This window comes from Rhododendron vialii, chromosome 12a (assembly GCF_030253575.1).
Source record: "Rhododendron vialii isolate Sample 1 chromosome 12a, ASM3025357v1".
Lineage (NCBI taxonomy): Eukaryota > Viridiplantae > Streptophyta > Magnoliopsida > Ericales > Ericaceae > Rhododendron > Rhododendron vialii.
In genome coordinates this window covers 8875568-8890797 of record NC_080568.1, presented here as the reverse complement: position 1 = coordinate 8890797, position 15230 = coordinate 8875568, and the positions used below count along the sequence as shown (strand labels likewise).

At 43.5% G+C, this 15230-nt stretch overlaps 1 protein-coding gene across 1 annotated transcript; it reads left to right on the top strand.

The window, feature by feature from the left end:
- The first annotated feature begins 10951 nt into the window (after nt 1-10951).
- Nucleotides 10952-13476, top strand: LOC131309389 (serine/threonine-protein phosphatase 7 long form homolog). The gene is made up of 5 exons (XM_058336037.1): nt 10952-11035; nt 11121-11869; nt 11959-12046; nt 12144-12551; nt 12640-13476. Exons 1-5 carry the CDS (start codon nt 10952-10954, stop codon nt 13474-13476), a joined length of 2166 nt encoding a protein of 721 aa, XP_058192020.1.
- Nucleotides 13477-15230: the final 1754 nt, after the last annotated feature.

Below are 15230 nucleotides of genomic sequence, written 5' to 3'. Positions count from 1 at the left end.
TGCACATTATTAGTTAGTAGTTGGTTTGGCCGGTTCGGCCTTGACTTGGTTCATTTCATATGTTGGCGGCGGTCACTCGGGTAGTTAACCAAGCTAGTAATAGACCGTCGCCCATTTTTGCTAACCTGTTCTTTGTAACCAAGGTCATTACAAGCTTAAAAAGTCCTTAGTTGATCTTTTGTGCGCTTGAATTCCATTTTGATTGACTGTCTGATAGTTGCATAACTAGTTAATGGCATGCTTTCCTTTCGTTATCCAAATATCATCTGCTAGTTTTCAATTCTGTTGAATAAAAGTGCTTTAGTTGTTTGAGGCATAGTAATTCTTGTTCGCTAATGCCTGTTGTTGAGCACTGATTCGGTGGATATGGTTTAGTCTGAATTCGCATGTTCTGTGTCCCGTATCCTCCCATTGTTCGAGGACACAGACCATTTTGACTTGCTCTTGGACTTGCTTGATACTTAGCCTGTTTAATTGCATGCTGAAAATGTGAGTTGTAGAAATGAAATAAAAAGCCGGATTGTTGAACTCTTGCTAGGTTACAGAATTGAGCATGTTCTAAGTTGTGAACTCGGAAGGATTGCATAGTGCTTATGTTTTAATTTTCTGCATTTCGTTCGCTAGGGACTAGCAAACCTTAAGTTGGGGGGCGTGATAAGCACCCGAGAATGTAATGCAGGGTGCGCTAGTATTTAGTTTTAGTTAAATTTAGTTACTTATTAGTTATTATTAACGTTGTTTGCTCGTATAGTGTCTAGTCCTATTTTGTAGGTAAATCGCCAAAAAGGGAGCTTTCGTTGCACTAGACAAGGTTTTGCCCGAGCAGAAGTTGACTTGCCAAGGCGGAACCTGTCATCGCCCGAGCCGAAGCAGATTTGCCCGAGCAGAAGCCCGATGGCCAGAGCAGAAGTTGAAGTTGCCAAGGCAGGAACTCATTTGCCCGAGCAGAAACCCGATGGCCAAGGCAGAGGCAGAGTTGCCCGAGCAGAACCCATCATTGCCCGAGCAAGAGGAAGGCGGCCAAGGCAATGACCCACTATTGGCCTCGGCAGCGATGTAAACTTTTACATCCCATCGATGCCGAGCCCCTTAGTGGCAAATACCCCTTAACCACTTCGGCAGCGATGGGACAAATCATCTTCCATCGATGCCGAACCCCATAGTAGAGCATTCTAAGGCCGTTGCCATCGATGCCGAGGGGCTTAAGAGCGGATTTTCTGAGCATCTTGGGAATATTCCAGGCGCGGACCTTCGGAGTATAAAAGCCTTTGTCATTATTTTGTACAAACAAGTAGACTTAGATTTGCTTACCTAATTTTAGATCTAGAATTAGATTCAATTTGCATTTTGAATTGTTCTTGCTGTTCTTCATTTTTTCAGCACTTATATTTTAATTTTCTGCCCTTAGTTGTTAATTTTTGTTATTGTTGCCTTAATTAAAGTTGTTTATTTTCTCCCGATCTATCTTAGTCTCTAGTTTAATTCAAGTCTTGTTATTTCATTATGGTAGCTAGATTTTTGCTTGCTCCTATCTCTCTAGATATGGGTGAGTAGTTTCAAGGGTTAGGTCATGGGATGATTAGCATCTCATGGCCCGGGCGAAAATTGCATTTTACACCCAATAAAGCTTCAAACTTTGATTTGAAAATTGATGTGGGGTTCGGGTTTGTTTGATAAATCACCGAGGTGTTAACCTCTTTGATCTTGTGTAGGTGGGAGCGTCGACTACCCACCACATAAGATGCTTAGAGCTCTTTCGCACGAGGTATTTGTCAAATGAATTCTAGAGCTAGCTTGGTTCTCAAATCATTCGATTTTCCGACTTGAGAACTTTAATCAAGTATCTTAAATTGTGTAATTGGGTGAAGAGTGTAGTTTAGCTCGAGTCTTGGGTGTTAATAATTCCTAGACCTAGCCTATCTTTTCCCTAGTTAATTCGCTTTAATTTAGCCCTTTTATTTCCACCTTTCAAAGTAAAACAAAGTTGGCCGTCTAAAGGCCGAAAGCCCTTACTTGCATCTACAAATCCGACCAAGCCATATAATATTTCCCTTGGGTACGATCCCGGATTTCCGGTTTATTATGCTTCAACCGACGTGTTAAGCCCTACGCTTGGGGTATTATTCCGCATTATTATTATCATCGGAGCGAACGAAGCAAAAAGTGTCGCAAAGATGGACAAAAGACGCAAATGATGACTCATATAGGCCCGGACTGAAACCGACACCCCTGTGCAACCACATTAGGACCATATGACTTGCACAACATGACAAGACTTGGTAAAAGCCCCTTGAACGAGATTTGAGGTGCTTTGAATTTGAAATGTGCCCCCGAGGGTCCAAAAATCTCTGTTAGGCGTGATGGCTGCCTACTGCTGTCTGATGCAGGAATTGAAGAAGCGAGCGCAGGCTTGAGATCAACGCGCATCACTTTTGTACAAGTGCGTGTGAGCCTCAAACTAACGCGCGAGATTGCAAAGCTACTACAGCCGCTTAAAATAGACGTTGCTGAACTTAGAATAAACCGTGAGCCGTTAGGCCTCATAAGCATTTCGTTCTGTTTTTGATGCTTCAAAATATTTTAAGGCTTTTGCTCAGCTTTAAAATTGAAACAGCAGTTTGCATTAAACTTGAAAGATGAATGATTTCCCCCTTCTGATTCTCCAATGAATCAATGGACTTCAGCCTATCAGTCAGCACTTCGGCTTGTCTTGTTCTCGACCTTTCATGACCCTTGATGTGCACCAAAACGTCAACCTCGGATCCAATTGATAAAGTATGGCCGAGTCTCGAAGAGAGACTGCCTACGTATTCCATTTTGGGAATCAGGTCAAAACGTAGTTCAGGCAAAGGTTCACTCGTGTGTTTTACCTCTCCTTTTATGCTCTAACTTTTGCCTAGTACCACCTTTTCAGGTCTTCGGTCTAGCGAGCTTTTTACTTTTTGCCAATTCATTTTTGCCTAGACCGCCTCCATAGGTTTTTGGTCTAGCAGGCTGCTCTAACTTTTGCTTGGAATCGCCCACCCTTGTGGTTTTCGATCCAACGAGCATCTCTCAGGGATAATAACGCTTGAGTTGATCTGGGTTGACCAAGGTGTTGAATTTGTTGCCGTCGAGGTCGATGATCTTTGATTGCAGCCCCAGATGAAATGACTTTGACAGTGAAAGGGTCCTGACTGCTACAATTGGAAATGCCCGCTCCAGGCCACTTTTGCACCCTTGTAATGTGCGCTTGATGGAACACTGCTGTTACTATTTCGAACATGGTACAAGGCCTGGAGTCTTCTGAGCTTTTGCTTTCTGGCTTGGCATCCGGCGGTAGGGGATTTGATACTTCTTTATCCCATGATCAACGCCAAGCGTTTCTTTGTGAGACCATGCCAAGATATTGTTGAATTCTTTGAACAAGTCTAAACGGGCGCAATACTCTTATGGGGACAGCGCTGAACCAATTTGAACCATCCGAGGGTCTGCCCCATCTTTCAAGTTTATTTGAAATTACTTCTTTTTTTTAGAGGCTGAGCATGCCTTTCGTCTTCCCTTTCGGCAAGGGAACACATTTCCTTGGGGATGATCCCATCGAAATCTATCCCTTCGTCATCGGGGTCGACACGGTTTATTCAAAAGCCAGCAAAGTACTTAAAAGCAGGATAATGCATATCATAAGAACCCTCGGGGTTGCCAAGTACAGCAAAAAGACTCAAATTGAGAATAGAAGCTACGACATGGAGGGCCAAGAGGCACGAGCTCCGACTCAGAGCTAGACTTAGACGACTTGACAGACACTGCGTCAGACTCAGACTCGAAAGTGTCAATGCAAAAGAGACGCGATTTGAAAATGCAACTTTTATAGTTACCCTTGACTTCCTCGCAGAGAGGTGGGAGCTAGAGGACAACAGGCTTAAGCAACAACACTTCGGCTTCTTCAGCTTCTTCATCCAAACCCACTTGAGAGAACTCCTTGAACAACAGCCCTAAATTCTCATGATTGAAGGATCCGAGCCAGTCCGTTTTCTCCTTTGATTGATTAAGCTTCCTCTTGAGTTCCTCCTTTGTAGACTGCTCATCATTGTCAACCCAGGTATCGGCGGTAAGGACCTCGACTGCACCTATGGCCATCAGGTTAACCTCGGGTTCGGATGGGAGAGACAAAATTGGCTTGGTTTGATTTTCTGGGCTAATGAAAAGGGTTGGGTTTAATATGGTGGAGCTAGGTTTGATTTGAGTGGAGCTTGAGTTGATTTGAGTAGAGTTGATGGATATCTGGTTAACACATGGGTTGGAACCGTGTTGGAGCATGAAGTTGGATATGACGCTAGGCTTTGATGGGAGTGGAGCTTGAATGGTGCCATTGTCAATGAGATTTTGAATTTCATGTCGAAGGCGGAAGCAGGCATCGGTGAGATGGCCGGGCATTTGATGGAAAGCACAATAGGCGTTTGGGTTGTAGGATGCCGGGAATGTTCGAGGCGAAGGAGTTGGAAGGAGTGGCTTGAGGAAGCCAGCTTCGAGGAGCTTCTCATAAACCGAGGACAAAGGTGTGGAGAAGCGGGAGAAGGTCCTTGGTGGGTTCCGGCGATTGGATTGGGGGTTCAAGGTGGAGCCTTTGCTTGCTTTGTAGTTGCACAACATTGCACCATCAACAGGGTGCACACTTTTGCCTTTGGGATTGATTTCTATGTCGCGCATATCCTCCCTTTTAGTGTTGGCTTTGAACAGGGATCCAGCATCTTCTTTCGGGTGAGTTCTGGCTTCATGAAACTCAGCCAGGTCTTTGAACACGTCTTTCGAGCACAGCTTGGTTCCAATCTCAGGAGTGTGGTGGGCCTGAAGAGGTTCTTTGACTAGCCCCAGATCTGTCTTTGAAATGACGGAGGTAAAAAGGTCAACCAGTCCCTGGACCATAGCCATTTGTTTGTCCATTTTCTGGTTCATTTCTTGAACAACCCTCTTTAGCTCAGCCAGCTCTGTTTGTGCTGCCATTTTGGATTAATGGTTGAGGAGGGTGATATGGCTTTGGAAGTGACAGTGAAATGGCCCTGGCAGACCCTCCCGAGTAGGCTTGGGTCTTTCTTTCGGTGAAACGGCCTAGAGCTTTGACAGCAAAGTAAATGAGAACTCAGTGGTGTTCCTGCAGCAAGCTTTTGAAAGAATTTTGAAGGAATGCAATGCGCATGTCATCGTCGTCGGTGTCCTCCTAGACTCTATGACTAAAGAGTGTCTATCTTATGACATTTGGACGTTGCCATGAATCCTCGGATATTCTTTTCGAGGGTGTATCCTTGATTGAATCGACTGTCACTAAGAGATGCCAAAACAGCCTAAGCCTTTGACTTTTCCCTTCTCGAAGTTTCAACTTCGGAGTTTTCTGTCTGAAACCTCGATCGAGCGTTAGACAAGGACTTAGAAAGTCTTGATTTCCCAAAGTCTCGTTGATCCAAGGACTTTGAAAATTGAAAACATGCACCATCGAGATGCATGACTCGTCATCGGGCCAAGGCAACGCCAAACGGGCATAAGACAAACTCGACAAGAGGCACCCTAAAAGCCGCCCTAGCATGCTCCTACGCAAAACAGTATGAATGTATGTACAGGCATGCGATAGGGAAAGCAGTAGCACATAGACAGTTTATGGGGGTTAGATACAAGAAATCCTACCCTGTGGGCTCCTGTCTTAGGTTAAAAGGTTCTAGTGCTTTATACGCGTGTAGAGGCCGGTTTTGGTTTAAGGGGGTTCCTTTAACTAGAGCCGCAGTATACCTCCCACTGCAACGCGTGTAGCAAAGCAATGGTCGAATGGTATTACGACTCATCATCGTCCAAGGTTGTTGGGCGTTCGAGGACCCCGGGCTCCAGTAAACTGTGCCGGTTACCCAAAACACCTCAACGGGGCTTGCCAACGTCGATGCGAATGGAGAATGCCAAAGAATGATAGAATGAGAGAGAAACACAACGTTTTTGAAAAATGCCCTTTGAAGTTTGGCTCACTTTCATTGATCAATACTTGGAGAAAACTACATAAGTGAACAATAGTAAAAGCCCCAGTTTGGATTGGTCGGATGCTGAGATCCTATTACGTTACCATTCTGTTCTTCAGCAGCGCGAAGCGTACTGTTTTGACAGACTTTTGAAAATTGTTCAATTTATGTATTAATCGCCAAATACCAACCAACGCAATGATATCCCCAGCAGAGTCGCCATTGTGGGCACGCGACCCGGAAATTTTCAATTTACAGAGTCAGGTGCGGCCCTTTTTCGGAAAGCGCGGCGAAATGCTTCGATTCAGAGTCGCCACTCGGGTTTTAGCGGTGAGAACACCCAAGGAACCGAACTCGAAAACGTTAGCCACGTTTGCTTGATTTTAAAAAAGGCTTGTAGACCGGTCCGTCGTCACCTTCGATATCTGAGGTTCGGGAGCCATGTTACGAGAGGGGAAGGGTTTTATGGCACCCCTCTCGCCCAATCCGAAGATTGGTCTCTACTCGGGCATTTCCTTGTAAAACTTTTGCATTTTTCTCTCATTTAGTCATTTTTTTAGCCAGCTAGGGAGGGGGAACAGTTAATGGGGATTAAAACTGTAACAAGTTGCGTTTATGTGATAAAATGCTTATGGATGACTTGCTTGCAATGATAAACATAGATTGAGAACAAGCACCGAGCAACCCGAATAAGTTGGAGTACGCTGTCTTGAAGGGACGCAAACAGGCTTCGCACCAGCATGCACTGGCCGAACCAGTGCATGCTGATATGACCTGCGCACGCCACAACCCAACTGGCGTACTCCACTTATCTAGTTTCTCAGTCTTTGTTTGCAATCCTCTGGGCTTTGGAAAGGGACCAGTGCACACCCAGGACAAACCACGCAGTTAATAGAGCAAAGTACATATATTTACAGACAGGTGAGATGGCTTCAAGCCATGAAAGACAACAGAATGCCCCAAAAACAGTGTAGGGACAGAAATGAGGCCAAGACAAAGCTAAGATGCAAGGACCAGCCACTGGATCCTGGGCAACACTGCCGTACGCCAGTCATAGAAAATCGTACGCCAGTCTGTCCTTAATCCAATGCTTGGCTTTGCATCATTTGGGCTCTGAAACACGACCAGAAGGATCCCAGATGGCCCTTTTAAGCAGATGAAAGCAAATATTGAATGCTATAGCTAAACAGTTTTAGGATACAGAAAGCTGTAAAACTGGTTATTAGCATGCTACAAGGTGATGAGAGAAAATATAAGCAAGAAATGGATGATCAATGATCCCCACGCCAGTAGTGCGCATACCGCCAGGACTGGCGTACGGCTCGATATTACTGGCGTGCGCCATTGTTCACTCCTTACGATCCTTGAAATTAGGCCAGCTTTAGGGCCAGGACTGGTATTGATTACCAGCCTTGACCCTGCTAGCCCCCCTTAGGGGTCAGAACAGAACATAAGCAAAAAGGTGGTATACCTCTTTGGATTGAGTTTTGATGATGGATTTGAGCTTTGAACTTGAGTGTTGATGGATGGGAGATGGAAGAATGGCTGTGTAATGGTGTGTGAGAGAGGTGTTTACTTACTCTTTCAACTAGTGTGAGAAGAGAGCAAGAAGAAGAGAGGGAGAGAGCTTGAGAGCTTCTTGAGTGTAGCCCTTTTTTTTTGAACCCTTTACAAGAGTGAGAGAGGGGTGTATATATAGGGGAAAGGGGGACTAAAGAAAGACTGAGATCAGTTGGGGCTAAGGGCTGTTTGGCCTTGAGTGGGAGCCTCCCATGCATTAAATGCATGGGACTTGCCTTGATGGGGGGTGTAGGAGAGAAGGGGAATGGGCCTGTGCGATATAATCATCAGGGAGACTGTAGCTGACGTCAGGGTGGCACAAACGTCTCGTCCATGTGGCTGAATAAAGTTGATTTGACTGGGCTTGACTGGCGTGCGCCAGTGATAACTGAGTCAACGGTCGATGACCGGGACGTGGCAGCTAACTGGCGTGCGTCATCAGGGTATTGGCGTAAGCCAGTTTGGGTTTTGCTGGGGCTGTTTGGCTCTGGTTTGAAGGGTTTGAAGGGGGTTTGAAAGAGGTTCGGGACACTCAAAGCTCAAACACACCATCGTCCTCAGATTGTTCTCGACCATTAATCATCATTGGGGAAATAAAAGATCGAAAAATAACGTTATCTGGACAGTCTAGAATGGGGTGTCTACAGTTCCATGAACATGGACGACATCATCAGAAACATCTACAGTCTACACAGACGACACCCATATGGTATTTCCATACAAATCTTCCTCCGCCGTCCAAAACGGCAGTGTTTCGAACAAGACCGTAGAGGAGGTTTGGAAGGAGATCGTTACGGGAGGGAGGAGTCGCGAGCTGCCGGAGATGACTCTGGATGATTTTTCGACGAAAGCCGGCGCCGCGACAGAGGATGATGTCAAGATTACGGCGGCTCAATTCTAGGCTTCGCCCATGGAGGGTACGGGCTCCGAAGAAGTGTGACGATAAATTGATGGAACAGAAAAGCTAAAGGCTCAGATCTGTATTTTGATTGTAAAAGAATAGCAACAGGAAACGACCAAACAAGTTTTTTTTTTTGAAAGTATGAATCCAAACAGTTCATAAACCATGGTGGATTTTTTGAAGAAATTGAAATCATTCCCCCTATCCTCTTTTCCTATGGTTGTAGGCGAGGGAGGAAAGAAAGAAGAGAGGAGAGAAGGAGGATGGCGGGGGCAGCTGGACACCATGGCAGCAGCGGCCATGGCTGTGCAAAGCTTTTTCTCTTTTCTTTTATTTCTTTTTTGTTTTTCTTTGATTGAATTTGGGTTGGTGAAATGACAAGAATGCCCCTTGTTTTAACAAATGGGTTCACGGCGTTAGATTTGGGGACTTGATTGGTACAAAATTGAAACGTTGGGGACCAAATGTCTCTAATGTTTATATTGGGAACGAAAATGAGATGAAATTAATACTTTAGGGACCAAAAAGGTTAATAAGCCTTGGGGGAGAGTGGGAGATCTCGTGAGAACGTCTCAATCCTCTCGCAACCATGAGGTAGGACTAGTAGGGAGTTTTTGGCCGAAATGGCCATAATTTATAATCAAATTGGAGAAATATCCATCTTTTGAAACGTTTTGTAAAAATAGGCCATCGCGCCTTTTCAAAACGCGTTATAGCGGTTAGGCCAACTCCTACGTGGCGAAGGAGTCCTAGTCAGATTGTTATAGCGCCTTTTAGGAAGGCGTTTTAGGCATATAGGCCATCGCGCCTTTTGCAAAGGCGTTATAGGCAGATTATAACTCCTTCCCAAAAGGAGCTATAGGTTTAAAATCCAGGTTTTTTCCAACATTTGAACTTATATCGAACCCTCCTTCTCCTCCTATTTGCTCGACCTTCTCTCTACACGTCGATCGTGATCTCCTCCAGCCACGTTCCTCCTCTCCGTCGTCCTGCTCTCCACCCTCCGTTTCACTCACAGTAAGTCTCTTCCTCTCCATCTTCCTTGTCTCATGTATATGTGTATGTATATATTTTTATATATATGTATGTATGTGTGTATATATACTAGGGTTTTGGCTCGAATATTGGCATTTAAGGAAAAAAAATCATGGCTCGAAACACACTTTTTAAAGACATGATCAAATATATCAAGAGTATTGAATCTAAAATTCCTATAGTTTTGAATGCAATATAAAATTTCTTGAGTTCCGAATGCCTAGAAACTAAGGTTAAAAAAAAAATTAAGGTCAAAACCCCCTTGAGAATTCACATTCATAGAAATTGCAATCTCATATTTATCTGAAAATATTATCCCCATATACGAAAAAAGAAAACTTATCCCCATTTGCTGAACACAGTGTTAGCTAAAAAAGGTTTGAATTTATCTTTCTTATCTACAGAAAAGATGCATATACTCTTAACAACACAAGGCGGAAATAGAACTATGATAAATCTGGGGTTGAAATCGGCGAGAAGGAGGAGGGTTTTGTTGTTTTTAGAGCATCTTTGAGCACGTAAGATACAGAAAATATTGTTGGTGGCGGCGGGGTGGGAAATAGACACCGATAGCATAGACCTCTATTGTAGTTGTAAACCATAAGATACAGAAAATATTTAGGATGCAGTTATACCAAAACTTAGAACAACATACGAAGGGGTTAATTATGTTTTGAAGCCCCAAAACCTATACATAGACTTTCACATGCTGGTATGAGAACATGTGAAAAATTGCTGGCACTTGATAAGTTGCAAACAATCACAATAATTTGTTTAGGTTTTGTCGTATTGTTGTATCCATACTTCGTATCCGTATCTGTGCTTCATAGCCCTTTTCAAACATATGTGAGAAAACCTACCAAACACTCTCCCTAAATTTCAAGTCCATCGTCTTGTAATCATTCTTAAAATCAATCCACGGACCAGTTCTCGCCATAACCTTCTCCCACTCCCCCACATATCTCGTCACAATACTTCTACACTCCTCATTGTAATTTCCAATCCCCATCTTCAACACATCATCTCGCGTCTTTATCCCCAATTTCGTATCGAGCTCCAATAGTGCCATAACGAGCCAACATGTATGTGCTACATTGAGTTTGCACCTTGTCTCTCTTATGTTTTCGGAAAATGGTTTTATGATGTGTGTTTCAACAAAGATGTGTAGCCACTCGATGTGTGTAAGTCCTAGATGCAGCGTATGGAACCCACATGTTCGAATAGTTTTAGACCATTAGTGTCTTGGGGGAAGTCTATTAACACAATCATTTGTACTATATGCATATGTGGCATTTTATTATTGGTAAGTAAATGATTTACAACTTTTTTGTTTGAATCCTTCAGCAACCATATATTTTGTAATATTTTATTTATTTTTTACAAATTTGTAATCTTTTGGATGATAAGTTCCTACTCTCTTTTGAGATTGTCGAGTTGATAATTTAACTCTATTTATTTTAGGTACCCAAGATAAAATATGGTTCTTCAGGAGGGGCTCATTGACGAGAGTTTGTTAACTTATCAGCAAAGTCATCGCTCCCATTCTATATGGGCAAATAATGTAAGTACAAATTTTAAATATTTGTCAACACTCTTTATATGATTCAGATTATAAATTGTGAAAGTAACTTGACATATTTTTTCAGGGAGAGCCTCCAGTAGATTCGAAACCTCTAAAAGTACGACAAATTAAAGCTAGACTGAAGAAGTTGGACCCCCCGTCGCCACCAGTTTTACAATTGATTAGGCAGGCTGGTTTTGGTGGTGTCATAGATATATCGTTTATCTCTCTTGACCTTGGCCTCATGACAGCTTTACTAGAGCGTTGGCAGCCGGAGACCCACTCGTTCCACTTGCGCACGGGTGAGTGGTCTGTAACTTTGCAGGACGTGGAGGTTTTGCTCGGGCTGCCTGTTGATGGTGAACCTATAATCGGGACAACCAATGAAGACTGGGGTCCATTATGTCAGCGGTTGTTAGGGATAGAGCCGGTAAATAAAGTAGATAGAAAAGGTGGTAAGGTAAAGATGAGCTGGTTACGGGAACATTTTAATGGGCATTTGGTGGCAGGGTATACGGAGGAAAATGTTCAGCAACAGGCCCGGGGTTATATTCTCCAGTTGATAGGTGGAGTGTTGATGTCCGACCACTCAGGGTCCCAAGTCCACCTAGCTTACTTAACCCTCCTTGAAGACTTGACGATTGTGCGGGGTTGGGGCAGTGCTTGCCTCTCAAATCTTTACCACTATCTGTGCCACGGTTGTAAGAGTGGTAAGGACAACGTGGGTGGGGCATTCATTCTCCTACAGCTATGGGCTTGGGAGCGGTTTCCTTTTATTGCTCCTAGACGTTTGGGTACGCGTCAGCGTCCACCAGGTTCTCCTCTTGGTGCACGGTACGGTTTCATCATTGTAATTTGTATTTACCAATTTTAGATTAGTCTATTGCATGTTTTAATTTTTTATATGTAATACTTATGTTTAGGTGGGATGATCATTTTCACTCACTGGATTTGTCAACCCATGTTGTTGGATATTATAGACATTATTTTGACATGCAAAGGCCGGATGAGGTATGTATTTCATAAAAATTATTATTTGAATACGAAATCAACTAATCTTTGCATGATAATATTGATTTGGTCATACTGTTTGTATTTCATTGTGTAGGTGATTTGGAGACCGTACAGTGACGAGTTAATTGCTAGCCTTCCTCCAAGTTGTCGTGCTGGAAGGGCAATTTGGATGGCGAAGGTCCCATTGTTGAATTTTCCAATGGTGCAAATGCACATGACAGATAGGGTGATGCGACAGTTTGGGCGTCGACAAACAATCCCTGCTCATTGTAATTGTAGGCAACCACCGCATGGAAAGGACTGGAAGGCTGGGCAAAAGGATTACCGGCAAGACCACCATGCTGAGTTGGAGATGTGGAATCATAGGTTGGAACATATTGTACCTACTGGAGAGCCGGACTCTCATGAGTATGCCTATCCTGCCAATGATCCTCATGTTACTTGGTACGAGAGGATTACGGTACAATATATTAGTCGACTAGGTGGAGGAGCAGACAAGGCGGTATGATAGTTGGCTATTGATTTGTTGTCATTTATCGTAATTCAATTGTGTTCTTATGTTTTGTATGATGTTGTTGTAAAATATGCAGATTAGATTGTTTGAGAGGCTAATGACAGTGCAGACAATGGAGGATATTGGCTTAGATGAGCTTCGGTCTATTGGGGAGGAAGGAGTTGGGGCGATGTTGTATTTGGAGAAGTGGTTGCGTAAAAGGCCCCCAATTGAGCCTAACCAGCCTCAAGCAGAAGGCGTGAATGTGGCAGAAAAGGTTGACCTCTTACAGGACCCTGCGATTGAGGTGGATAATGCTGTAGCGCAAAAGCCGGTGGACCCATTCATACACAATGATGCCATACCGGATACAGTGGACGTCGGGACTACTTCTGCACCGCAAGATGCAGATGGGGGTTCTGTGTCTTCCTCCTTTACGGCACATATAGGGAGTGTGCCAAGCTACCCATTCACGCCTATGTTTCAAAGTACTTCTCCGCTACCGGTTCACACTGATATGTCTTTCGACCCTCAAGAATGGTTCGATTGCCCTTTGCAAAACGTAGGAGGTCTGGACACAACTTTTCTTGGCAGGTCAGTGTTAAAGAGGAAGGAGACATTGGATGGGAATGATGGTGGCAGTTCAGATGCACCTCCCAACCCTCAATTGGGAGATGACTTAGTGGGTACGGGTGGTCACCCCACGGTGGAGGGGGATGCAGAGGTGCCTGTAAAGCTCGATGTTCAGGGCAAGCAGGGTGAGGGAGATGGGGTTGTGACGCAGGCGCATGTTGTGGAGCAGGAAGTTCAGGAGGAGCAAGATGGCACCCCACCGTTTGTGCCACGTAGGAGTCAGCATCAACCACATCCTGCAGCGTGTGGTACAGGAAGTCACAAACTGTTGCATTATTCTAAGCGTAGGAAGGACATGTAGTTTTTTTGTTACTCTATGTTGTGATTTGTTGCTCTCCACGTGCCGTGTCCAATAATTTTTATTATTGTTTTATGGGGGACACGGTTTGGGACACGCCGACCCTAATAAATAGCTGATGAAGGGCGCCATGTCCACGTATTGGACACGGGGACATGCGGATACGGTGGGGACACGTAATGGATACTTGACATGGCGTGTCCAATAATATTTATTATTATTTTATGGGGGACACGGTTTGGGACATGCCGACCCTAATAAGTAGCTGACGAAAGGCGCCGTGTCCACGTATTGGACACGGGGACATGCGGATATGGTGGGGGCACGTAATGGACACTCGACATGGCGTGTCCAATAATATTTATTATTGTTTTATGGGGGACACGGTTTGGGACATGCCGACCCTAATAAGTAGCTAACGAAAGGCGCCGTGTCCACGTATTGGACACGGGGACATGCGGATACGGTGGGGACACGTAATGGACACTCGACATGGCGTGTCCAATAATATTTATTATTGTTTTTGGGGGACACGGCTGGGGACACGCCACGTATTGGACACTAAACAATACTAAGTTTTTTTCAGAAAGAAGCAAGAAAGTTTCAGCGCCGTACAGTGGTTCTGATTGGGAGCATTTCCGATCAAGTTACCACAAAATAACACATTTTTTGATCAACCTATGTGGAGAGCCGTAAAGTTGATATTCTGTTACTTGTAAAACAGTAATAGATACTATCAAACTAGCATTTTCATGTAAACTTTTGTTGCTATCTTTATGTACTTATTCCTGAAATAGATCACATGGTAGCTTCATTTATTTCACATGTGTAGTCATATTCTAACAATTGCAGAGTTATGCACAATACTCCCTTTTTAAATTTCACTTTACTATAACGCCTTTTGAATAGGAGTTATAAAATCTATGTGAACTGCAAAAGCTTTTGGCCTGGCCGTACTAGAATGACAGGAATCATGCCTGGAATGTTAGGAATCATGCCTAGATAACAAAGTATGGCTCCTTTTGAATAGGAGTTATACAATCACAAGCGTTATATCATGTATAATGCCTTTTAAGAATGCGCGGTTAAATATTTTTTTTTTTAATTTAGTCAATAAATTTCATGATGTTGTACATCTTACAAAAAAATAATGAACGCTTCACAACAAGTCAAAAAGAAATTGGCAAGCTTCAAAAATGCAAAGGTTGACATATCTCAAATCTCGCTTTACAAATGTTGCATGATCGATGGGATACAAAAAAGGCCCTTTTGACTTAAAGCAAAAGAAAATACAATCCCACAAAAAATTATATGAGACAACTAAAAAATGATACAAGATATTATGTATAAACTATTTTTGAGTCTGCAAGGCAATGGTTTGGGCGAAGCATGTGCCTGGTTGTTGGGATTTGTAGGATATATATAACTTCTTTTGTAAAGGCGTTATACCAAATTTAGCTCATTTTGAAAAGGCGTTATTACAATAGCGACTTTTCAAAATGCTTTATTATAATAGCGCCTTTTCAAAAGGAGCTATGTGGTGCATATAAACAATCACCACCTGATTAACTCATACAATGATTATCTGTATGGCTATCCCTGTAATAGTATATGTTGGTGGACAAATTGTCCAACATATAGACGGCGGTCCATGGTACAATGGCGGTACGGCCCTTCATTTATCAATGCAGCGCGGTATAACACTTTCAGAGCTGCAAGAGATGATATCTAATGCTGCAGGATTGCCATACACTTTC